We start from the raw sequence: 27,686 nt of genomic DNA on the forward strand, positions 1-27,686 counted from the left end.
AGTCAGGTGTACATGTGGTGTGCTCACTTGTGTGAATATCTGTGTGTGTGCGTGTGCGCACGCGTCCGCGTGTGCGTGCTGAAGAAATCTATGGCTGAAAGCTATGAAGTGTAAATATGTAATAGTCTTTTCATTGTGCCTGTCCGCAGCTCGTCAGGTCATTTTTATGGTGAGTAGCAGTCTAGCCCTTTCCTGATGTTGGTGGTATTCCAACCTGTTGTTTCCATTGTTTGTAAGTGTTTTGTATATCATTCTGTTGAGCAGTCATTTCTTTGAGTGCAGGGATTGTATTTTCTCTCCAAGCCAAGAAAATTTTGCTTTTCTTTTTGCAAATTGTGCAGCAAATGACATTTTTTTTACATTAATCTTGACATATTCATGAATAACAGTTTTAGATAAACATATTTTGTTAAACCTTATATTTCATATGGTTTGGTGTAGTTACAGTGCTCTATTCCTATACTGATTGAAGAGCAACAAGGGGAATGCTTGACAAGGCACTGAAACAATCTTATTGGAGTTTTGAACTCCCTTCCCGTGCATGCAGAAAATAAAAAATTAAGGATGGGTCCATCTTTTTACAAGTAAAACAGACTTAGTATTATGTTTAGGTTAATAAATATGTTATATCAGATTTTGTTGTTATTTAAATTATTTATGCACTTTACCTTGTAACTTACAGTGCGAATGTCCTGTGGCTGCCAACCGAAATTGGCCACAGATCTAAATTATTACACCATGTCATCTGCAAACATGAAGGTTATTAGGAGTTGAATTTTGTTTATAATCCAATCTTTAAAATGTATGTTCAGGTGAAAATCATGGCATATGCTTGGATTTGGCTTTATTATCATAGTATTTGGCCACTCCTGATCCGGGACAAGTTTGTTTTCCTGTGCCAAATGTGTTTTTGTGTTGTTGCATTTACCTGTGGACATTGATAAAATTTTTTGTGAAGCTGAAGCATGGAGAACTGTTATGTCTACTTTTTAATGAGGGTGAGGGAGGGAGGAAAGAAGAGAGAGGGGGGTGGGGTGTATAACTGTGAAACAAAAGACAGAGCAGATAGACAATATGAGGTAACTGGATGGTAGAAAGATGTTGCCCTGCCCTTTGGAGGACATCGTTGAAAGATTAGTCTTATGTATGTATCTGTCAATAACTCAGTGCCTGGACACTACACACTGAGATGTTACCTTTACTCCTTTGGTTATTTGTATTCAAATCATAACTTTCTATTATCATGAAAAAAATAACCTGTGAATTTCTGTACGGTTGCTACATGTAAATGAATACTTGTTGGTGACACATGCTTTTGTTTTGTTCACAGGTTGGTGATACAAATGAAAAGCGTTCCTCAACACCGGATGTATTGAGAACCAGGTCTCGTGTGAGTTCTGGCTCGTCACGCAATGATCCCAGTGACACCTTCTCCACAGCTGACACCATTAGCCAACGTTCGGACCAGTCACCAATGGTATGTCAACCTATTTTTTTTAACTTAAATAAAATTTGTAGTGTTTCACTATGGTATGTTAGCATTCTAAACCAAATAATGAAAAGAGAAACAAATATATTCTGCTCCAATGAAAGGAACAAGAACTATATATGTTGATCTAACAGTTGAACATAAAGTGTTATTGTTTCATGATTCTTGCATAATGGTTGAAATAAAAACAATGCTAAGTTTTTCCCATAATCCTTAAATGTGAAATTTGATGATTTCTCAGTTTCCAAGATTTTTCCAAAACTGAGGAAGCTCACAACTTTTAACTATGTGTCACTATATGTATTAAATTTGATGTAATATACTGTATGTTGATTGGGCACTAATAAACGTTTTTATATTTTTCCCACTTTAAACTGAACCATTCTATCAGAAATTGGAGTATTTAAACCTCGTAAGTATGAGCTATGGAATAAATTGTATATAACTCATTTGATCTCTTAACAATTGATAACACGCATGAATATATGGATGAGCATGACTATTGTAAACTTTTGTCAAGTATTACATTTCCTCTCATGTTGTTTCATAATCACAAAACCTCTTTGGTTCTTTTGACATGCGTCATATATTAAAAAGAGCTGAATAATTTTTCTGTAGCTACCTTTACAGAGACATAATGTATAGCATCTTCATTGATTTGAACTTTCTGAATGCACATTCTGTTCACAGCACAGTATGTTAGCGTGTAAGTTGTGTCTTTTCTGTGTTGCCTTATTTGTCTAGCACATAAAATCTATAAATTGTTAGTAGACACTGTGTTGGCATGTTCATTCAGTAAATGGAAAAAAATTGTCTTGCATTCACAAGTACTTGCATTCTTAAAAATTTGCACCATTACATGAACTGTGTAAACATTTGGAAAAGAGGTTTAGCATTGTTTATTGTTAATTTTTTGTAATTAAGTAATGTTTCTTTAGGGGGACATATGAGACAATGTCTCGGTTAGATAAGGAAAAGACAAAAAATAGTGAAAAGCTCAATATACAACCCACAAAATAAAGAATACAAAAGCTTACCTGAGCTTATGTATTTTTACTCCTTAATGGAGTGCATGCTGTGATAAACATATTTGATGCCTTGAAACCAAATGTAGCATGTAATTGAAACCTTTTTGAAAGTGTGTAATGGAGAGGCACTAGCAGCAAGTTGATTAACTCCTGGTGGTATTTTAGAAATGCACAGAAGGGAAGCAGTGTACTCTCCACAAAAAAGTAGATGTTCATGCTGAGTTCCTGATTTGGCATGTAGTCTTAGTGTTCAGTAATTTAGCTCTTACTTTGGTGACGACACTATCTTCTATGTGTAATGGTATAGGCTTCAGAATTTTGTTGCATGTATTAGGATTTTTTTAAAAAGTAAATACCATTCATTTTGCAAATTCGGATCTGTAAAAAGATTAAAAATCACAAATCTTTTTATCATCACATAATGATTATTTAAATCAGTAATTGTAATTTACTTTGAATTATACATGTATATTATTACAGTAACTAAAAAAAAATGAGGAAAGTGAAAAGCTCCCAGTATTGTAACAATAGTTTCTAAATCACTATATCACTGAGTGCTCTGTTCCCGGAATCTCCTCTGCTACTCGTACACACATTTCAGGGACGTGTAGGGTTCACATTCCACAGCTGACATGTGATGATGAATTTTGGGTGCTCCAGCAATGCCAGACAATAGAAAATGAACCATACCTCTCTGCTCTTATTTGTTTGCCTGCATGTCAACAACTGTACAAACACACTAGACTAGTCCAACAACAGCCAAGGTCATAACCCAACATGCGCACACACCTGTGACATGGCACTCTGCCTTTCCCTTACCACAGCAATGACAATATTGAAACATAACAACAGTGGGGCCATCTGTAAAGTGGACGTTGTATTAAGGCAGTGTTTGTATATTTGATGCCACAGGGATTGAGTTTTATCATGGCAGTCACTGGATTGATGAGATGTATATGACAGGATACTGTTTATTTATTTTTCTTATACATCTAAGGATCATCTCACAATGTTACAGGATTTTTCAAGGTAATACATTGCCAGTAAGACACAGCATACATGCAGTAAAACCCCCTTTGTAACAAATCTCTTGGGACCCAATGTCTTTCCCCTTAAATAAGGGTTTTCTTGAAATGGGAGCTATGCAGAGTACTTGGAAGGAGTGATGCTGAATCATAATTAAAGCTTGTTTAGATGATGTAAGTGCTATTTAATTACCCTGTGCTACAAATTTAAATGCAGTAAATATGCAGTTATTACTCTTTTCACAGAACACATCTGTTGTTATTTTTTAAAATCAAGATTTCTTTATATTTTGTCCTTTCAACATCATGCAGTGAAAGATGTTTCTCTCCAGCTATTTGATATAAGTTAGAATTCAGTCATCTACATTAAAAGAGGAAAAGAAATTGCTGACAATATCAATTTTTTGCACAGCAGCAGTGAATCTTGACACAGTGCCTTTCCTTCTTTTCTTCTTCTTCTTCTTCTTCTTCTTCTTCTTCTTCCTCTTCCTCACTGTCACTGCTAACTCCTACCTGTATTCCTTCATAAGCATTTCACTTGCTTCAATCTTCTGTGTGGACGTAATCACATCTTCATCACAACAATGTCCTGGAATGTGGAATATTCAGAAATATCAATTTTACTACTTCATACTTCTCTTGGAACAAGGCTGTCTTCAGCAGCAACTGATGTGTCTCAGCCATCCCTATATCTAAGCTCTCAGCCCTGTATCAATTGAAGCAATGCAATGTTTTCTCTAGTTTACACTTTCTGTGATCAGAGACTCACTTTCTCCATGTACACTTTTAAATGACAGATAACGGTGTTTTTAATTATTCAAACACTGATGACTCCTGGGCTGGGAAGATGCTGCTTTGCCCCCTTGCGTCACTTCCTGACTACACCCGCAAGTGTCCACCTGAAAAACTAAGCTAATGGACATTACAATCTTGACACACAATCCTTGTGGAAACACTAAACGATAACCATGTACCGAAATGTGGCAAGGTGCTGTGGTATCCCCTTTCATTACTGTCCACAACTCTGAGTCCGCTCGGTGACCTTTAATTTTGTAATATGCATTACTTGTGAAGAACGTTTTAGCTGCCTTTTTTTAAACAAACATGTTTTAGTAATCTTTTTCACTTGCTTTGGCAATTTTATCCCCTGATATAAAATTCTGTTTTCCATGTTTTATTTTTACTTGGTATATGTTATCCAAATAAGGTCTTGTGCCCTGATTACAAATAGAACTGTTAGTGCAGTATTTAGTAATATTTTTCCCTGATAAGCACAATGGATTGATATATGTACTCACTTAGTGCAGAAAGGATGCCTAATTTTTTGAATCACTTTTTACTATGAGCCCGACTACTGCTTCCTATTATTATTTTTATGATCTTTTTATGCAATTTAAAAACTGTGTCCATATTTTGTGCTTTCAGTTCCCAGAAAAGAAGGCCCTAGCTAAGAATTGAGCTTTTGCAGACACAGTATGTCACCACAGAACACTGTGTGTAACAAACTTCTTCTAACACAGTGAGAGCATAGCATGCTGATGACATTCTTTTTGCCAGTATCTTTGTATGTGCGTTTCATGTTAGTTGACAATCGTTGTTCATCCCTAAAAACTTGGTGTTTGTTGCACAGTCTATAGAGATATAATATGTGCTTAAAGTGACAAGAGTTGCTTTCTCCTTTTATGCTGAAATGCATTCTGTACTTTTTTGTGTTCAATGTTAATTTATCACATACTGCCCAATATTAAACATCCTTGAGGGTTTCACTTCCTTTCTCTAATAAAAGTTCTGACATCATCTCAGGGATTGTGATATTGTTGCCATTGGCAAAGAGAACTTTTTCTCCATATTTTACACAGTCAGGAAAGTCATTGGTAGATATGAAGAATGGAATTCGATCAACTACATTACCCTGAGGTACAACTATGTTTATATATTTCTTGTTCGACAATTTTTTATTAAAATTTTAGCATCAACAGTAATGCGAACTATCTCCACCTTTAGGAAGGTGTTTTTGAAGAAAGATTAAAAGCAATCATTTGCTTTTCTCTCATACCTAATGATTCTAGTTTTCTCAGTAGTATTTTATTGGCAGCCGTGCCAGAAGCCTTGAATGAGACTAAAAAAGGCCTGTAGAACTATCGTAGCTATGAAGAGCACCAACTAGCACTTTTGTGGACTCGGCAGTGGCTGATATTGTACTTCCTCCACTTCTGAAACCAAACTGTGCTTTGTTAAAGATATTGTAATTACTCATGTTACTTGTCAGTCTCTCTTTCATGATTGCTTCAATTATTTTCAAGAATGAAGACAGCATTGAAATTGACCTGTAGTTTTCAATACTTTCCACATTACCTGTTTTAGCAAGGGCACCACTTGGTCATGCTTAAGATATTCTGGGAAAACATGTCAATTGAAAGACTAATTTATTTTGTTTTGTTAATGGGGACTGTATGCTATTTATGCATGCCTTCAGAACAGAGATGTGAACCTCATCTATGCCTGCTGACTTCCTATTTTTAATTGTTGGGCTTTCTAACTTGAAGCTCTGCCGTGAGAATATCATCAATGTGTTTGCTATATAAGTCATTGTGGATGCTACATGCGAGTCAGGAAGATTTTGTTGCAGCTTCTCCGCAATACCAGAGAAATAATCTGTTATAGAATATGCTAGTTCCTGAGAAATTTTTAAAATGTTATCTCCACCTTTTGATTTGTGTATTATTACTCCTGTGTCTGCATTTTCCAGTCTGTTGTTTTGTAATCTCCCACACCAGTTAGCTTTTATTATTTGCATTATATATTAATTATTCATTGAATGAATTTTTTGTCAAAAGCAATGCCTTCCGGTGTACTTTTTTATATCTTTGATTGTAGTGGTGTAACTGTGGATTAGTGCAACACTTTCGCAAGGAACTTAGAAATTTAACTGTCTGTGAGAACTTTCTAGGAGTTGCAGTTATCTATCAATTTTTCTTACCTATAGCAATAGATGTGGCTATTTTTGGAAATATCATCTCAAAAAATAATTTAAATAATATGCAAAATCAAGATAACTTGGCATCTGCATTGCTTGCCATATACTTTCCCATGTTTCATATGCCAATGCCCCAGAAAAAGTATGTATCTTTTTGATCTGAGAAATTCTTTTGATAGGCCTGCAGCTTTTTCAGGTTTCACAGAGCCTCACTTTAACTTTATCTTACACAAATGTTCCAAAATACCAAGATCTGTAATAAATACTTCACAATTTTCCCTATCAGTGTTTGTAAGTACATTGTGTTAAACTGAATCTGAACTTTCTGAAACCATCGTAGCAGTATTTACCGTTTCTGCCACATCAAAAGCACTCAAAATGTTTTAGGAGATATTACTAATTTTACTCTCAACAATTCATGTCTCCACATGTTACTATGCTAGTTTTGGGGGCTGAGACCATTTCCAGGACTCCAGTTAATTTGTTGAAGAAAGTGTCTATTACCAAACACAGAGTAATCAGCTGGTTATAGGTTCTAGCTTCGTTACTTTAGTGGCTAGAATACTAAATGTTCATCTACACTAATTATGATCACATCTTCTCTAGCTTTAAAGTAAGTGCCACACCTTATACAGAAACCTAACCCCCACCCTTTGGGGCAGACCTGCAGCAGCAACTTGCACATTCAAATGATGATAACACTATATGTTGCAATTTGCCATTTCTTTACCAGTGCTCTGTAATGCATACTACCTTGTTGCTCAATGACTATAATTCAACTTCAAACCATTGTAGTTTGTTCTTTATGGACTGCACATTTTGATGGATAATAGAACATTCTGGGCAAATTTCTATGGTTTTTGTACACTCTAGGGTGGCACATAATTTGTCCTCCATACATCTTCCAGACGTCTCAGAGCTGGTTGAGATCCTTGTAAGAGAGGGAAGCCTGTTGTCATGATGTATCCTGAAAAGAAAAAAAAAGCATACTTCTTCTACCCATAACAACAGATATTTGACCATGTGTGGCCCCACACCCACCCACTAGATACTAACCAATCAACTCCATCATCATCGTCACTGTCCCAGACATGTTGAGGTGCAGACCAAGCCTAGTGTAGCTCCCGATAATACCAACTGGCATCACCACAATGTGTGCCGTGCCATCGGTCATGGATACCATCTCCAGCTCTGCATTGACATATCTTGCATTGCCGAGACGAGGCCCATGGTGCCGTTGGAACAGCCTTAACCAAGCTCATGCTGGTGCCACCAGTTGGGCAAACTATCTTAGTCAGGTCACCACCTATATTGTATGCCTTGTCCCTGTCCAGGTTGTTCCCTGCCCCACCCACTATCACTAACTGATCCTGTTTCATGAAATCCTTGTAAACACTCAGTCACCTGATCCGACCCGGCAATTGACTTTCACTTGCTGACAATGTGATGCTCCTCCCCTAACTTCTCCTGTAACAGAGGTCCTACACCTCTGCCACTACTGCTACCTATCAGCTGTACTCTCTTCGCCCTCATGTTAATGTTATTCCTAACCTTCGTGATCGCAGGCAGGGTCTACTGCACATATCCTACTTGTACGTCATCTAGATGCTCCTCTCCACTAACCTCTGGCTGGCTGGTAGAGACAACTAAACTATTAGGTCGCGTCCTCCTCCTGCTAGCCCTCCTACTGGCTGCCAGTTCCCAACTACCTCCCTCACTGCCGTCTTCCCTCATCCTCGTCAGCTCTCTCCTTGCTGCAAATTATGCAGTTCCAGGAAGGTTGCTCAATGAGCTCCACAGAGTCTCTCTCACTATATTGCCTGCATTGAAATTATTTGCTACTGTTTCCACAATGTATCCCACTACCCAATTTCCTACGACAGCTTTCACAGAGTCCACTCTTGGTAAAATAATGTCTAAAGTAACAAAAAAAACCTTAAATATGGAACACTAATGGAATATTGCTAAATATGTTAGATTTAGTCATTATAAAAAGAATGTTACCTCTGCTGACTCGTTACTGCCGCAATCTCAGAAACCTTGAGACATGAGGTTGTAAGCGAATGTAAACAAACATTTGTCAGAAATCACACCTAACAGCAATTCGAAACAACTCCTCATATTTCTGAAACCTAACACAGAAATGCAAAGACTTTTGAAGGAAAAAAAGACAGTATTGTGGCTGTTCATGGCATACATATGAATGTATACAACAATGAAGGAAAAGATAGATTGCTACTTACTGTAAAAGAGACACATCAAGTTGCAGACAGGCATGATTAAATGACAGTCACATATAGCTTTTGGCTGCAGCCTTCATCAGTAAACACACACACACACACACACACACACACACACACACACACACACACACACACACACACACACACAAACACAAACAATAAAGCACTCTCATGCACATAGAGCTACTACCTCCAGCATCTCGGGTTGGAATACAACATCATATGGAAGGTGAGCAGCAAACTGGAAGAGGATGGGAAAGGGCAAGGGCAAAGGGAAGGGATAGTAGTGCACAGGTGGGGAGAGAGACGAACTGTGTCTAGTGGAGTGTGCAGGCACGAGACTGCCAACAGGTGTAGTGTTAGGAGGTTGTGGGGCAGGGAGGTGGGGAAAAAAGGAGCACAAAACAAGAATGAGGAGGAGGCGATAGGACACGGGTTGTGGAAACTGTTGGGTGGAGAGTGTGGGGACAGTGTACTACTGCAGGTTGAGGCCAGGATAATTACAATAGTGGAGAACATGTTATAAGCACAACTCCCATGTGCGCTGTTCAGAAAAGCTGGTGGTGGAGGGAAGCAGCCAGTGAAATAAAGTGTGTTATGTTCAAGTGCATGTTGCGCCACAGGGTGGGGTACTATGATCTTCGCCACAGTTTAATGATGGCCATTCATCCTGGTGCAGAACAGATTGGTAGCCACACGAATGTCGAAAGCTGTGCAGTGGTGCACAGTTGGTGCAACTAACAACCAGCTGTCCACCAGAATGAAAGGTCAGTGCCAAACTAAAACCAAGGGCAAAGTAAGACACCGTGTAGCACAACATGCAGCTGAATGTAACTGGCTTGTTTTCAATGGCTGTGTTACAACCTGTGCTATCCGGATCCCCCACCACCACCCTCCACCACCAGCTTTTCTGAACTGCGCACATTGGGAGTTACGTTTACAACATATTCCATGTTCCTGTATTTATCCTGGCCTCAAGCTACAGTAATACACTGTTCTCACACCATCCACCCAACACTTTCCACCCCCTCTGTCCTATCATCTCCGCTCCATTCTTGTCTCTCACACTGTTTATTTGCATCCCTCTGCCAGCACCCCCGCCTGTCTTTAGCTACTCCTTTCCTTTTTTGTTCCTTTCTTTCCCCCCATATACCTGCCCGACGACCTCCTGACACTGTGCCTGTTGGCAGTCTAGTCACTGCACACTCCACCAAACAACGTTCATCTCTCTCCCTGTCCGTATAATACTATCCCTTCCCCTCCCCACTCCCTTCAGACTGCTGCTTGCATGCCACACGATATTTGCATTTTGACCGTGATGCTGGAGTTGGCGGTCATTTGTGTGTGTGTGTGTGTGTGTGTGTGTGTGTGTGTGTGTGTGTGTGTGTTTTTCTCTCTCTCTCTCTCTCTCTCTCTCTCTCTCTCTCTCTCTCTCTCTCTCCCCCCCCCCCCCCCCTCCCTCCCTCACTCCCTCTCTGGCCAGCACATTTTCCAGATCTCTTACCAATTGAAAACGTCTGGTCGGTGGTGGCCGAGCAATTAGATCATCACAATACGCCACTCCCTACTCCTGATGAACTGTGGTATCGTGTTGCAGCTGCATGGACAGCTCTACCTGTACACGCCATCCAAGCTCTTTTGACTCAATGCCCAGGCATATCAAGGCCATTATTACGGCCAGTTCTGGGTACTGATTTCTCAGGATCTATGTACCTAAATTGCGTCAAAATGTAATCACATGTCAGTTCTAGTATAATATATTTGTCCAATGAATACCCGTTTATGGTCTGCATTTCTTCTTGGTGTAGCAATTTTCATGGCCAGTAGTGTATTAACGACTGCATTCAAATGACTTTGGTCATGCGAGGTCTTCCCGAGTGCATTAAGGAAGCTGAAGAATGTCCTGAAATGCGGACAACCGTCGTTTCAGCCCTGTGCACTACAGCTATTCTTTGAAGAATTTAGCAGAAGCAGATAGACATTGGTTGGTGTACTCAAAGAACAAGGAAGCTGTGTTCTGCTTATGTTGCAAACTTTTTTCGTCATCTACAGAAAAAAATTGCAAAGAACGATATAAGCGACTGACGGCACCTTGCTTCGCATCTCGAAAGTTATGGGAAGTCTACTGAGCATTTGAATTCACATAAAATGTGGATCGTGTTTTCAGAGGGACTGAAAAAAGTCACGAACTGTCGACGCCCATCATCAAAGGCTTCAGAATACTGAAAGCGAACATTAGAAAAATGTTCTTGAGCGCTTAATAGCAATAATCCATTTCCTGGGTCGGCATTGTCTGCCTTTGAGATACACTCTTTCAGCCTGACAGTGGAAACTTCTTGAATTCTTCGGAAAGATGTGATGGAGCACCTGTACAGAACAAAGCAAGGTGAGAACAAGGGTCGTCATTATCTTGGAAAAGAAACACAGAATGAAATAATTCATGTTATTGGATCATCTATAGCCAACAACATTCTATTAATGATGAATTCTGCTAAGTATTACAGTATAATTCTGGATTGCACACCACATATTTCAAAAGTTGAGGTACGTTTCGTCCAGGAGACAAGACTCGACGGGGTATACGATGTCCGAATTCGGGAGCATTTCCTGGGATTTCTTCCAGTGCCTTACACTTCAAGCTCCATTTTGACACAGGTCTACTCAAGTTTTTAGAAGATAAAAAAAAATCCTATTGTGTGGATATGAGAGGGCAAGGATATGACAATGGAGCAAACATGAAAGGAAAGAAGTCTGGTCTCCAGAAAAGAATTTCAGACATGAATAAGAGAGCATTTTATTTACCGTGTAGCAGTCACTCATTGAATCTTATTGTATACGTTGCTGCTTTGTCGTCTAAATATGCTGTTTCTGTGTTTTAGACAGTGAAAATCTTGTATGACTTCTTCTCATTCTCTGTTTGACGTTGGGATGTCTTGAAGAAGTATCTGCTTTACCTATCGCTGAAACCACTGAGTGATACTAGGTGGAAAAGTTGCATCGCTGCACTTACTCCAATGAAGTTTCAAATTGGAGACGTTTATGATGCACTAGTTCAGATATCAGAAGAATTTGATGGCATGGCCACTCACGAAGCAACGTCACTTGCGAATCAAATAATAAAATTACACCTTTCTCACTTCTCTGGTAATCTTGTACGACATTCTGCTTCACATCAGTGTAGTCAATAAGACCCTCCAGGCCACTGACATAAATGTTTCTGAGGCCGTGGAAATGCTTGAAAAAACGAAAGCATATTTTGAGATCTGCAGAAGAGAAGAAAAGTTTGTGTCTTTCTTGGCAGATTCCAAAGAATTGGCTACAGAATTAGAGCTAGAAGATCTAACGTTACCACGGATAAGTGTTTCGCGGTGACGAAGTAAGAAGCCAATATACTTTACCTATGAAGGAAGGGATGAGACAATAGATGACCCAACAAAACATTACAAGATTGAATTCTACTATTAACTTTTAGATATAGTAACCACATCTTTGAATGAAAGATTCAATCAACTGAAATCTCATTGTGACTATTTTGATTTTCTCTATAACATCGACGAGCTGAAGCATGCACCTCCTCACAGCCTGAACACAAAGTGTAGAAACCTCGCAGCGATTTTGCAAGATCATGAGTCAAGCGACATTGATGCACTGGAGTTGAGGGAAGAACTAAAAGTGCTTTCAACATTGTTGAAACCTGGAGTAAATCCAAAAGAGACTCTGAAGTATATAGGAAGACATAATTTTTGCCCTAATGTTAACATTGCTCTGAGATTTCTCCTAATGCTCCCAGTGACAGTTCCAAGTTGAGAGAGGGGATTCTCAAAACTGAAATTGATAAAGACATACCTCCGATCAACAATGAGCCAAACTCGTTTGAATGATCTTGCAACAATATCGATTGAGCATGAGCTTGCAGAGGACTGAAATTACACGGATTGTGTGAAAGAGTTTGCACAAGTAAAAGCCAGGAAGGTTGGACTTGTCTAGTATTTTTTAAAATTTTTGTATTATGATCAGTGTCTTTGTTATTTACTGTGTTGTTTCTTATTTTGTTCTACATTAAATAGTTATTGTAAATATTATTGTTCAAACCAAATTATCATTAAATTGTAAATATATATTGTTTTCTGTTGAATACATTATCTGTTCACAACCACTGAAAAATGTTTATTTACGTTAATTGTAAGTTAATGCTGCGCAGGATTAGCCGAGCAGTCTAAGGCACTGCAGTCATGGAATGTGCGGCTGATCCCAGCAGAGGTTCGAGTCCTCCCTCAGGCATGGCTGTGTGTGTTTGTCCTTAGGATAATTTAAGTAGTGTGTAAGGTTATGGTCTGACGACCTGAGCTGTTAAGTCCCAAAGATTTCACACACATTTGATCATTTTTGTAAATTCACGTGGCTTATTAAAATTAGTTAGATTTCTTCAATCAGGTTTGACTCCATTTTTGAGCTGGTGCCCCGCGACTGTTTTGTACAAATCTGTAGAGAATGTCACCAATCAGTCGCAATTTTTGTTTTCATTTTCCAGATCTATGTAGATTCTGGGCACTATTCTCAATGCTTTGAGTTGTGTTCATGTCTATACTGTCATGCTGAACGTAACTGTCAACATGATGGTTTCGATGTAAGCACATATTAAAAGCTTAGAGATTGGCCACTCAGTGGCTGAAACGTAGGTAGATCTGAAAAGTAAAAACAAAAGTTGTGATTGATTGCTGACATTTCCTACAGATTTGTTTAAATAATATTCCACAAATATTTTGTAAAAAAATAAATTGGGGGGGGGGGGGGGGGGGCAATTTAGCAGCTCGCCCAGGGTGGCACTTGGGCTATCGCCGGCCCTGCAGGAGTGGCTTAAATCAATTTAACATTTTCGGTCCAAGTAACTCTGATTTATGGTAAGTATTTGTGTGGAATGCAGTGAAACAAAAGTGAAACATGGACAGTACAAAATTCAGACATGAAGAAAATAGTAGCTTTCAAAATGTGGCAATATAGATTGGGTGGGTGGATCAAATAATGAATTAGGTGGTACTGAATTGAATTGAATATATCAGTATAGCAACAATACAAATTAGCTAGGTTCCTACTCGCATATAGAGGAGGCATTCAGCAGCAGGCAGGAACATTTAAAAGTACACATGAAAATAAATGATCAGACACAGCCCTTCTTAAGGTTTAGAAAAGCACCTTGCACACACTTTGCCACTGTTGTCCGGGACCACTGAGGACCTCGGTGCCTTTAGATGACAGTGGCTCTGTGTGTGTGTGTGTGTGTGTGTGTGTGTGTGTGTGTGTGTGTGTGTGTGAAGGAAAAACTATGTACAATAGCTTAGCCTACTTTTAAATGTGCCTCTCTGCCTCTCAATGCCTCATCTGTGTAATGAGTAGCCAATCCTAATTCATATTCTTGTTAATCCATCCTGGATTTACCATTGTTTAATCTATCAATACATTGGTGTCAGTATTCATACTGTCGATACTGTCATTTTGTCATTATAACAGCATGTCAAATCCAGACAATTTGATGTGTACCATAGAGATGATATAGAAATACTATCTGAATTTAATTTTGTGTTTTACAGGCCACTCCACATCTCTCTACAAAACGAAAAAGTCTCCATGGTCGTAAACTGAGACCAAAATCTGTTGTAGACAGTATAGAGGGTCTTTCAGCTGATGACATTCCAGATTTGCTTCCACCACTGCCCTGCTCAGAAAGAGGTGAGCAGGTGAACTAAATTGAAGTAAGCTGTTACGTGGCATTACTTTATTGTTTCAGGAAACTGTCATAGTTTTACATAATTTATTCTCTCCTATTTTCGCACCCCATTCCAGTTTCTTAGATTGCCAAGTGGCTGGAAAAATGCAGACTTTACTTGCAAAACTCTTGTGATCTATGTAGCAAATTTTGGAAAAATGGGAGAGAATAATTTTCACTGTTACATATGAAGGACTATGATGAAAAGACTGTAAATATAATTTGGGTTCCACCCAGAACTAATTGTGTGATACAGCCTCCCGATAAGAAGAAGAAGAAGAAGAAGAAGGAGTTCAATAGCTTAAAGCATTGTTCAGAAAATTGATGGACAATATAATTTCTGATAGCTCTCTGTTATTCGAGGTTTATCACTATGTTAAACTTCAAACATTTCTGATTTTCAGTTTTCATCACAACATTTTACAAATTCAATCAAGTGTGCTTGGTACACAGCGCAACATGCGGGATAGCAGGCAAAAGCCATTTCTTACTCCACTCAAGTTCTGTATAAAAAAAACGTGGGGAGGGGGGGGCACACACACACACACACACACACACACACACACACACACACACACACACACAGCAATCCTCCAGTGAATCCCAAGAATGAGTTACAAAGGAGCCATCTAACACCACCGGACTGGTACATATCATGGCTTGGTATGGTCCTTTCGACTCCTCCTCAAGTGGTGTTCCATGGCCCACCAAACCTCTTCGACATCCTAGTCCATTTCTATGCCACTCTCAATCCCACCCTATTGCCACAAGTGTCGTATCCCAGTGGCAGGCCAGGGTGCAAGACCTGCTTAATCCACCCACCCAGCACTTTCTATTCCAGTCCTGTCACAGGCTTATCCTACCCTATCAAAGGCTGAGCTATCTGTAAAAACAGTCACGCCATATATCAGCTCTGCTGCAGCTTTTTATATTGATGGGAGTTCCAACCAGTTGTCCACAAGGATGAACGGCTGCCACCAAACTGTGGCACAACATGCAGCTGAATAGAACACACTTGATTTCAGTGGCTGTTTTACAACCTTTACAGCACTTCCTCTGCTTCCGCAACTACCCTGATGTCAACCTATTGTTCCCGCATACCCATCAAACAAGATTTTAAACACGGCTGAAACAGCAACTGTTGAAATTCTTCACTATAAAGGATGACAGCCAAAACGGTTTCAGGATAAAAATTTATTAAAATTCTTTACCAAGTTTTCGGTATATATATAAATATACCTTCATCAGAAGTAATAAATCTAAAATTACATCATGCAATGGAGATTAATATAACAGTTGTGCCAAAGGCGTCGTTAAGCACCAGTACTTTGCCTATGAGCTATCATACTGCTGCTAAACTGTTCGCACTGACCCTGTGCCTATAGTCATGTCGTACAGATGGAGAAGATGTCTTAATTATTAATGACGCCTTTGGCACAACTGTTATATTAATCTCCATTGCATTACGTAATTTTAGATTTATTACTTACGATGAAGATATACCGAAACCTTGGTCAAGAATTTTAATAATTTTAATAAATTTATATCCTGCAACTGTTTTGGCTGTCATCCTTTATCGTGAAGCTCCATCAAACAATTTCCATTCCCTCTGTTCTATCATGCACATAATAAATTGTCTGTTCCTGTTCCAGTTGGTAAACCAAGGTGATAATACTGTTTGCGGTTGCAGCTTGCCATATTGTATGCCTTTTGATATATTGGTCAAATACTATTGCGTATGCCTGTTGTTTCTTGCTATTTTGCTTGCTTAAGCTCAGCATTTCTTGACAAAGAAGCATTATCATTTAGGATTTAGTCTAAGTTCATTGCATATGTGCAACTTGATGAGTACCAGATGTTCTTGAGGTCTCGAAACATTGTGTTTTAATTCCGTATTGCAGAATCACCCGACTGTGGCCCATTACGGCTAAGACATCTCGTGAAGGGACGCCCACGTCGTGCAAAAACACGCGCTCCAACGAGGCCGGTTCTACGTCCTTCAGAGTTAACAGATGTCGACGGTTTGGGTCTTTCTGAAGGTCTCGACACTTTCTTTCGACCTGGATCGACAACACCTCTTGTCTCTCCAGTTTCTGATGACAGGTTAGAACTACAGTCAACTACTTTTGGTGAGTTTAATAAGAATGTAACGAAATGGAAGATCAAAAAGCAAGTTGAAGCAGAATTACATAACTGTTTAAGGAAGTAGTGGAGTCAATGGACTTATGGGATGAAATATATAAAAATTGGCAGTAGCCACTGATACTGGTCATGATTCCAGTTGAGGAGACAAAAATGACACATGTTAATATTGAATACTGTCAATCTAATACTAGATGTGACAAAAGTGGGAGCTTTAAGTAGAAAAATATTCATAAAACAGATAGCTTTGTTATTCAGGAACAGGTGGGTTCATTTTACTGCCGTCTCCTCTCCCCTCCACCCTCCGTTAACATCCTGACCGCACCTAGCTGCGCTACCCTCTCGTCACCACATCCCTCTATACGCCCTACAAGCAGCACTTTACCATCCGCCACCTCTACTGTGCTATCCTTGCCCTTCCCTCCCTGCCTCCTCCTTACACCCACCACCCAGTTGCCTCTCCCATCGTGTGCTGCTGCTTGCTGTTTAGCTTCAGCAGCTAGAGACTGTGGTCGTGTGCGTGTGAAAGGGGAATTGTCTTTTTTCGGCGAAGGCAATGATCTTCTGTATGTTAAGCAATCTATATAAAAAAAAATTCACTAAAATTTTGTCTTAGAGTGACTCAGTCTGCTAGAAAAGTACTTGTGGAAGGGTTCTGGGATACGCATTGTATACTATTGGTGGACTTTGGTGAACATGGGATCACTGTGAATGCTGCCCTTATTTAAAAATTTAGTTAAGTTGGTGTCATGACCTTTGTGACCAACACTGCAGTATTAATTAATAAATTTGGGTGGGGGATGGTCCAGCATCCACCACATAGTCTGGACCTTGCACCATCGGACTTTCATCTGTTTGGTCCCATGAAAAAATTTCTGGCTCAGCAATGCTTTGCGGCAGATGCGGAAGTGAAACATGCAATCCACAGATGGCTTTACTCCAGTCAGTGGACTTCTACAAACAGGGCACCTTGAAACTGGTACTATGATGGGAAAAATTTGTTGAAAATGTTGGTGCCTTTGTAGAAAAATAGCTAAAAGATGTAAGTTCTTTTTTTTACCTATTGAACTTTTTGGTAATAAAATTATTGTGCATTACTTTCTAATTTTCCTTCGTATAACATCATTGAGTACTAAGTGTGCTGGTATAATATTATTATGGTTTCATTGTTGAATTGCTTTTCAGTTCACACACGTTTCCATCAGATGTCAGCCCTAACCACACACCACTAATAAAAGATGAACTAAATTACCAAGAAAACAAAACAATGTCATCTGAAATTGTTAGAAATGTGAGAATCACCCCAGAGATGAGCAGAAGCTTTACAGAAGAAGACTCCAGAAGTGAAACACGATTGGGGAGAAGGTAATACAGTTACTCAGATTTTGTGCGACTCTGACACTTTGATCTAAAATAAAATAAAAATAACAGAAAAGCACCAAATAAAATAATTAAAAGGCTATCACTTTTACATCAGGCATACCAGTCTTCCAAACTGTCTAGCCAGTGATAACAGCCACTGTCTACCTTACTCTTTCTGCAGTTGTGGCATTTATTTTTTGCTCATTAATAGGCAGATTCTTTTAGTGGGGCATGTTAGCTTTTCATATTGATGATGATAAGCTTTTTTGTGCAATTTAATTAGCTCTGGCTTATGTCATCAAAGAATGATCTATTTCCCTAATAAATCCCAGTTACAAACTGTCATCTGAAATATTGAGACCAATTTTTTTTCTCCCTTCCTTGTGCAGTTATTCGCCTGTAAATAGTGTCATACCCTTAAAGTGGAGCCCTTTCTATTTCCAGGGGATTACATATTGACACTGCAAGTAAGAGCACGATGAACAGCAGAGTGTTGAAAGTAAGCATTCATTGTAAAAAAGGATTGTAATGGAATAGTGGAATACACAAGCATATCAAAACAAAAATTCAATTTTGAAAACTATTATATTATGAGACAGAGATTTTAGCAATTAATTATCTTTGAGAGGCAAAATATTTAGTACTGCTGAGAGGCACATACAGAAGTAAATGTGCACAACATTATCATAGCTCTGGAACTGTTAGTTCCATTCTCAGGAAGAAGAGAGGCATAGGTTGTGAAAGGTTAAAAAGGGAGGGCAGGATGAAAGGAGAGGGGCACACTTGTAGGGCGATAGTCGGCAAAGATTAAGGATCCCTTTTTAACCCATTGTGTTGCCCCTCTCCTCTCTGATGAAGGAACTAGCAGTTCCAAAAGCATTTTTACTTTTGTACATATCTATCAGCAGTACTAAATATTTCACCTCCCAAAGATAATTACTACCCAGAAGTGTAGTTATATAATTTAAAAATCATCGTCATGCTCAGTTTTAGAGCTCTGGGCCTCAATCTGTAAAAATGGAACCCTTATAGACTAGCTATGTTGTCTGTCTGACTGACTGTTCAGGACCCTTTTTTTGAGGAAAGCATAGACATATTAAGTTCAGATTTATCTCACATTCTCTCATTGTCTCCACTAAGCTTGTACCAGTGGAAGCTAGGAACGGATGTTGATTGGTGGCTTGTATCCTCTTTCTATAACAGAAACTGCGCTTGTATGTTAACTGTGTTCTGTATTCATAAGAATAAGAAATCAACGTCACTCAAGATAGTCGTTATGGTACAAGCTCTCTGCAGTAGTCCACATTAGCCTCACTGCTGGTGAAGTACAAGTCTACTTTGTACTCTATTCTGGTCGCTATGTACTGCCTGATTCTGAGCTAGTGACAGAGCTAACTGCTACTGCGACTCCTACTCGGCTGCGACACACTGGAACTCACTGTATGCAGCAGACTGGCCCTCCGGTGTGTGGTGGTGATCTAAATAGAGGGGGCCAAGGGGCGTTGATGGCACGTTTCCTACGAGTCTGTCATTGGCCTGTACTGATCTTCTCACAACCTCTTTGCTCCATGTTGTGCTGATGTCAGCACACTGAGGTCATGGTCTGTTGGACATCTGAAGGTTTTAAGCTTCTGAATCAGTGCAATCAAAGAGGTTGGCCATTTATGTCACATATATTGATACTTGAAAACTCACTCTTCAGAATCTATAGGATATGTCCTGTTGAGCTATAATCATGAAATTTGGAAAGGCACGGGGTTTTACAGTGCAAGAAAAGTAAAAGATCTGAAACTTGATAAAGTGTAATTCTATCACATATAAAATGTCTTTTGCCATTCGAACATACATTGCCTTCAACATCTGTCAAAACCATAACAGACAGACATTACTTCATTCAAACATAAAATGTAAGCTGTAATGCAACACTGTCGCATCATCTGTTCAATGAGGTCGTCCATGCCCTGCCAAGCACAGTGCCAGCGTGCTAACTGTTCAGTGCGAACAATTCTCCAATGTCCTTGGTGGAACAATTGCAAAACGTCCTTTTGAAACACTTTGGGAATAAGCACATGCGATTGTACACTGTCATTTTGAACTAGAATCACACCTTGTTGTACTGAAAGGCTATGCCTACGAGCAAAGTATCGGTTCACAACTGAGTTCTGGATACTGTTCAGTGAATGAGGCCATGACGTGTGAATATAATGCAACAAAATCTTGAGATCTGGGTCTGTTCTATGGTCTGTGGTATTTTTCTGTCGTGCAAGGGAAAAAGATTCCAGCAATTCAGAGTCCTGCACATCAATTTGACAACAACATGTAGCAGATGCATCAAAATCAGACTCAGGGCCAATCAGAAGACAAGATAGGGTGTCTACATTGCCATGCTTTGCTGTAGGTCTGTACACAATTTCATACTATTACTGCGTCACAATTTTTGAGTAGTGCGTGTTGGAACAAGTTTTACTGGATGGGCCAAGGACTGCAAAGGCTTACAATCTGTCAATAAATAGAACTTGCAACCATACAAATAGTGACAGAATTTTGACGCACCATACACAGCTTCTTTCTCAATTTGTGAATAATCACATTGGGTTCGAGTTAACACCTTCAATAAGTCTGTCTTGTGCCCTAATTCTATGCAAAAGCACTGTGACATCTCCGTAGGAAGAAGCGTCAACTTGCAAAACTACTGGCCTGGCAGGTCAAGTGAAGCATTTTTTAGTTTCTGAAATGCATTGTGACAGTTTTTAGTCCACACAAAAGGTACATTTTTGTGATGCAATGAAGCTTTGATACGAGCGGCATTTGTTATGAACCAAATTTAGTATGTCATTATGCGTAGTACTGACTGGAGTTCAGACACGTTGCAATGGACTGCCAGGTTACAGATTGCAAGCAAATGAGATTGGAGGGGGTACACACCCTGACTGTTTATCACATGACCTAAGTACTGTAGTTCTGTTCGAAAACAGTCACACTTTTCAAGATGACACTTGAGTGCTTCTTCTTACAACATTTGAAAAAGAATACACAAATTGGCTGTGTGTTCCTCTGGTGTATGACCTGAGATGACAGTATTGTCAAGGTAGTTTGAATAAAATGGCACTTTTGCAGTCAGCTGTTCCAAGTAACGTCGAAAAATGGCAGGTGCGGAAGCACTGGCGAAGGGCAAGCGCAAACTTGAGTAGTCCTAAGTGAGTATTTACAACAAACACTTTCTGTGATTCTTTATCCAATGGAATTTGCAGGTAGGCATCATTCAAATCTATGTTAGAAATGTAACGTTCTGCACCAAGTCTGTCCCTGATTTCCTCAGCATGAGGTAATAGATTGTCTGCGGGTTGACTGTATACTTGAAGTCAACACAAATGCGAATGCAGCCAGAAGGCTTAGGCAACAAAACGAAATGAGTGCCCATTGAGTAGCTTAAATGGGAGCAGTCACACCATTATCTTTCAATTCATTGGCTACTTTGTCTCTTAAAGGAATTGGAATGGGGTGGGCTCAGAAAAGTTTAGGCTGTGCAATATGTTTCAGTGTAATATGCACTATGAAGTTATTAGCTTTTCTCCATTCCTTCTGAAAATAGTTCAGAAAAGTTTTTAAGCAAGCTAGGTACATTGTCTTTTGGACTGGAAGTCAATATGGAGGAGGAGGAGGATCTTAGTGTTTAACGTCCAGTCGACAACGAGGTCATTAGAGACGGAGCGCAATCTCGGGTGAGGGAAGGATGGGGAAGGAAATCGGCCGTGCCCTTTCAAAGGAACCATCCCGGCATTTGCCTGAAGCGAAAAACCTAAATCAGGATGGCCGGAGACGGGATTGAACCAAAGTCGATATGGACAGTACGTTGTTATGGATGCTAAGTCCAAACAAATCAAAGGCTTGCAAACTGAAATTTTTTCCACCGTTTTTGGATTGTAACAGAGTGAAATTCTCTGTCCTAGTGTGAAATTTGTAAGTGGGAGGCAAACTACACTGTCCAAGCACTGGAATGTCCCATCCGGTGTAAGCAATGACGTGGTTGCTAGATTTAGAAAGTCGTAGTGAACCTAACTGTTCATACATGGCACTATTAAGCAACGTTACTGAGGCACCTGTGTCTAACTGAAAGTTAGCACAATGGCCAGAAATTCATAATGAGACAAATAGTTTGTTAGAACATCGTTGCAGAGCACTGGGACAAGAATGAGGCACAACCTTAATCTTACTTTTGTCGGAACCTATTGTAGATCTGGAAAACACAATGATCACTGCATGAGTGTGAGCATGTTTTTTTCTGAGAGTGGACAAAATTAACGTTTCTGTGCCCTTGCAAACAAACTCCCCGGACATGGCCTTCTTTTCCAAACTTGTAACACATTGCGTTACATGATGGCAATCCTGTCTTTTATGGCGAGCAAAACATATTGGGCAAGACTTTAGTATGTTACCAGCTTGTTTACATGTCTATGTGGCTATCCAAACATCTGTGTACGCGTTCGATGTTGTGGCTTCATGGGGCAGTCACGAGAAAGGAGCGACCCAACCTGAGAAATCGGAGCCTGGTCAAACTTAGAGAAATTGGGGCCTGGTAAAACTCATTGGCTGCTATGGCAATCGTATTGCTCTAAGATTTGGAACACTTGAGGAAGTGATGGATCAGAGTATTTTAAGATCTGTTTCCGTATTCTACTGTCTGGGACATTGAGCATTATAGCATCCCTATTCAGTAAGTCACTGCCAAATCTACACTTAAATTTACCCTTCCTAGTGATATCCGTTAATTCTGTGTACCACTGACTGTTCGTCTGTTTCGGCTTTTTCTGCAAGTGAAAGAACTGATACCTGGTTGCAGCCACTTGGACTTTTCAGTCATAGTACTTGGTTAATGCAGCAATTACTTCATCATAACTGAGTTTGTATGCAGTTGGGAATAGTTTTTGTTTTAACCTGAACACTGGGGACCTCACAGTTGAAAGAAAGTATTGTAGCTTTACAGCACCTTGAACTCAATGAACTTCACAATGTGCTCAAACTTTGTCAGGTATTCTAGTCATTCTTCTTTTGTGTTGTTAAATTGCCGGAACATTAGTATGCTGGTCAGTGGCATTTGTTGGACTTGTTGTTTGGTTGGGTGTTTTTGTGTGGTTGACATGACTTGTGCAACCAGAACTTGGTTGTACTGTCAGTACTGTCATCAGCAAAGCAACAATTTGCTGTTTCTGAAACTGAAAAATTGAAAAGCTTGTGTTAGATCTATCACATTGGCCATCTGCAGCTGAGGTGCAGGGGCAGGGGGTGGAGGGGACGGTGTAGCCATGGTTTACATAAATATGTCAGAACAAGCAAGCAAAGCCTTTGAAAAGAGAAATTTGATTAGTTATGTGGCTCTCCTCCTGAAATATATGCAAGAACACAAGAAGAAATCTCAAGATTGTCGTCATGGTACAAGCTCTGTGTAATAGTCCACGTTAACCTCACTGCTGGTGAAGTACAGGTCTGCTTTGTACTCTATTCTCGTTGCTATGTGCTGCCCGATTCTGAGCTAGCAGAGGAGCTAACTGCCACTGTGACTCCTCCTGGGCTGCCACTGATGACACACTGGAATTCACTGGATGCGACAGACGGGCCCTCCACTTCGCAGTGGTGATCTAAATATTGGGGGCCAAGGGGTGTCGGTGGCAAGTTTCCAATGAGTCTCTCTTCAGTCTCTATCAATCTTCTCACAAACTCTGTGCCACACAATGTGCTGATGGCAGCTTATACCAGCACACTAAGGTCATGGTCTGTTGGACATCTGAAGGTTTTAAGCTTCTAAATCAGTGCAACGAAAAAAAATTGGCCATATGTGTCACATATATTGATACTTGAAAACTCGCTCATCAAAACCTATGGGATATGTCCTGTTACGCTATAATCATGCAATTCGGAATGGCACACGGTTTTACAGTGCAAGAAAGTTAAATGATCTGAAATTTGATAAAATGTAATTCTATCATATATAAAATATCTTTTGCCATTCGAACATACATTGCATTCATTTGTCAAAACCATAACAGACTGACATTACTTCATTCAAACATAAAATTTGAGCTGTAGTCATATTTTAGTAAGTAAGTAAAGATGGTTTTATTAAATCTATTGCCTCTACATATATAAACTTTCAAGTCCCCTGCTCGCTTCTTTTTGTATGTATGGGCTAGTCTGACAAACTGCTGTAGAGATTTTGATTCAGTCTTGGAATTCCCTGGTCAAATATCTTCGCAGTGTCGATATGTATAACAGGGAAAATTGTTGAGATTCTCGATTCCCTGGATGGTTGAACTGTATAATGTATACACAATTAGCTTTTTATGGAACCCTCTGTGCACCAGTCATGCTCACACTTGGCCAAATTTTTGGGAGTTTATTATACATTTTGCTTTAACAGATAAGTTACTATTGGGTAAGCATATTATTAGTAATATTTTAAATCATCAGGACTAAGACCCCAAAGCTCAAAGAATTTCGTAAATACAATTCGCTGTGGACATTATGAAAATTTAACAGCCACATCTAGTTGGTGTCTGGATTTATTTCATAAGCCTCCTGTTGTAGAAAGTGGCAGGAGTTATTCTTGAATAGGTTAGAAAAATGTAGTTAACAGGTGCTGCTTATCTTCCCACTGCTGTTATTAAGTTCTTTTCTATGTATACATCATTCTCAGAGTGTTCAGTATTATTACGTAGATATCTTAGTTTCATTATTCAATGTGACATGTCAATAGTCATGGAAGTACAACTTTATCCTGTTGTGTATGTCTGTAGCTCACCGTTACCAAAAGCAATTTCTGGGCTTCTGGAGCCTGTCTCATCACAGCTGGCAGCTGGAGCTGCGATGCAGTCACAGTCGACTGACAGCCTGGAGCGTCGGTCGCCACTGACTGGGCGACGGTCTCAGGGTGATTCTCCACTTACGGCTTCCCCTCTGGCTCTCTCCCGAAGGCTGGCACAGTCATCAAATGCTGAACAAATATGTGGAGGTGAGTGCAGCTGATGCCACCTGACATGTGCTAGTACTGTCTGTTCAAAGGGCTTTTAAGGTTTTTTGTGACTGGTGTGAAAGATAATGTTAATTGAAGTTTTGTACCAGACAGAAAAAAATTAGGAAAATCTTACTGCCTCCATTTGCTTTGTGAGTCAATAAATGGGTCTAATTCTGTATAAGCCAGAAAATTAGCCATGAAACAATGGAAAATGCAGGATGGAATGTAACAGTATTGCGAAAAGAATAGTAGCTGAATCGCAGATAGGCACAGAAAAAGACTGTCAGAAAGTTAGCTTCTAGTTGGTCGAAAGCGCTCTCTCTCTCTCTCTCTCTCTCTCTCTCTCTCTCTCTCTCTCTCTCTCTTGTTTTTATTTATGTATTTTATCTGCAACATAGCATCTCTGTTATATGGTGTGTTGTTATTGCATGCTTGTTACAATGCACTCATCAGTAGAGTCATTTATTGGAATATAGCTTTTGAATATTACTAGTGGAGAACACATCATTTACATGCTTTCATGCAAGGAGGACAATTGTAATCATTATTACACATTTTGTGTCCTTTCTTGCTCACAAATCTGAAAACATTAAAGTGCAAAAATCTCAAGTAACCTTTTTTGTCTCAGTCTCTCTCTTCCCCCTTTCCAATACATCTTTACAGTTCAGTTATAAGATCCAGTCCATGTGTTTTGAGCTTCATGACAGTGTGGAAATGAAAGACTATACATATTGTGTAGTTGAACAAGAGGCGTCTTTAGCCAGATTGAACTAGAAAACGTGTCTGAATCTGTGACTTACTTACCTTCCTCCTTCTTAGTAATTCACAAAAGGATAAAATATAATAATGAAGCAAGCAAGTGGGAATACTGGTGTTCAAAATGCGATACTGACAGAGAGTGCAAAATTGAAACTGAAAGGAGGAAGGAATATGTAGAGAGTCCATACAGTAGAAACAAATTTGATGCCAATAGTATAGAAAAGGAAGAGGAAGTAGATGAGGATGAAATGATATATTGCAAGAGGATTCCAACAGAACACTGAAAGGCCTAAGTCGATACAATATGCCTGGAGTAGATGACATTCCCTGGAAATTATTGAGAACAGTCCATGACAAAACTATTTCACCAGGATGTAAAATAATTTTTGTCTGAATTTTGCTACTATGTTTCACTAAACTTATCATTCGGTAATTACCTATTTATGGGTCGCTTAGAGGAAGCCTTTTTGGTTACCCAAGCCTGCCAACCCAAAGTTTGGTACAGATTTATTGACGACATCTTCATGATCTGGATTCACAGTGAAGAACAACTCCAGAATTTCCTTTCCAACCTCAACTCCTTTGGTTCCATCAGATTCACCTGGCCCTACTCCAAATCCCATTCCACTTTCCTTGACGTTGACCTCCATCTGTCCAATGGCCAGCTTCATACATCCGTCCACATCAAACCCACCAACAAGCAAGAGTACCTCCATTATGACAGCTGCCACCCATTCCATATCAAACGGTCCCTTCCGTACAGCCTAGGCCTTCGAGGCAAACGAATCTGCTCCAGTCCTGAATCCCTGAACCATTACACCAACAACCTGAAAACAGCTTTCGCATCCCGCAACTACCCTCCCGACCTGGTACAGAGGCAAATAACCAGAGCCACTTCCTCATCCCCTCAAACCCAGAACCTCCCACAGAAGAACCACAAAAGTGCCCCACTTGTGACAGGATATTTTCCAGGACTGGATCAGACTCTGAATGTGGCTCTCCAGCAGGGATATGACTTCCTAAAATCCTGCCCCAAAATGAGATCCATCCTTCATGAAATCCTCCCCACTCCACCAAGAGTGTCTTTCTGCAGTCCACCTAACCTTCGTAACATCTTGGTTCATCCCTATGAAATCCCCAAACCACCTTCCCTACCCTCTGGCTCCTACCCTTCTAACCGCCCCCGGTGTAAAACCTGTCCTATGCACCCTCCCATCACCACTTACTCCAGTCCTGTAACCCGGAAGGTATACACGATCAAAGGCAGAGCCACATGTGAAAGCACCCATGTGATTTACCAACTGACCTGCCTACACTGTGACGCTTTCTATGTGGGAATGACCAGCAACAAACTGTCTATTCGCATGAATGGACACAGGCAGACAGTGTTTGTTGGTAATGAGGATCACCCTGTGGCTAAACATGCCTTGGTGCATGGCCAGCACATCTTGGCATAGTGTTACACCGTCCGGGTTATGTGGATACTTCCCACCAACACCAACCTATCCGAACTCCGGAGATGGGAACTTGCCCTTCAATATATCCTCTCTTCTCGTTATCCACCAGGCCTCACCTGTCATTCAACATCATCTTTGCCTCTGCACTTCCGCCTCGACTGACATCTCTGCCCAAACTCTTTGCCTGTAAATATGTCTGCTTGTGTCTGTATATGTATGGATAGGTGTGCGTGCGTGCGTGCGTGCGCGGGCGTGCGTGCGTGCGAGTATATACCTATCCTTTTCCCCCCTAAGGTAAGTCTTTCCGCTCCCGGGATTGGAGTGACTCCTTACCTAACCTTACCTAGTAGATAATGTCGGAAGTTCCATGCAGCTTTTCGCGGATGATGCTGTAGTATACAGAGAAGTTGCAGCATTAGAAAATTGTAGCG

The 27,686-nt window shown here is 40.0% G+C and overlaps 1 protein-coding gene across 8 annotated transcripts in view; it reads left to right on the forward strand.

The window, feature by feature from the left end:
- Nucleotides 1-27,686, forward strand: part of LOC126356058 (F-actin-uncapping protein LRRC16A) — a 488,103-nt gene that overhangs the window by 383,120 nt on the left and 77,297 nt on the right. For 5 of the 8 annotated variants that reach the window (XM_050006754.1, XM_050006752.1, XM_050006757.1 and 2 more), the window contains 6 exons: nt 1,331-1,477; nt 1,881-1,901; nt 14,351-14,489; nt 16,428-16,629; nt 17,854-18,033; nt 24,822-25,036. In XM_050006754.1, coding sequence (XP_049862711.1) covers nt 1,331-1,477; nt 1,881-1,901; nt 14,351-14,489; nt 16,428-16,629; nt 17,854-18,033; nt 24,822-25,036 — 904 coding nt within the window. The remainder of the gene's footprint in view (nt 1-1,330; nt 1,478-1,880; nt 1,902-14,350; nt 14,490-16,427; nt 16,630-17,853; nt 18,034-24,821; nt 25,037-27,686) is intronic. The other 3 variants (XM_050006760.1, XM_050006755.1, XM_050006753.1) reach the window with 1 other exon arrangement.

The sequence above is a fragment of the Schistocerca gregaria genome, chromosome 3, assembly GCF_023897955.1.
Source record: "Schistocerca gregaria isolate iqSchGreg1 chromosome 3, iqSchGreg1.2, whole genome shotgun sequence".
Lineage (NCBI taxonomy): Eukaryota > Metazoa > Arthropoda > Insecta > Orthoptera > Acrididae > Schistocerca > Schistocerca gregaria.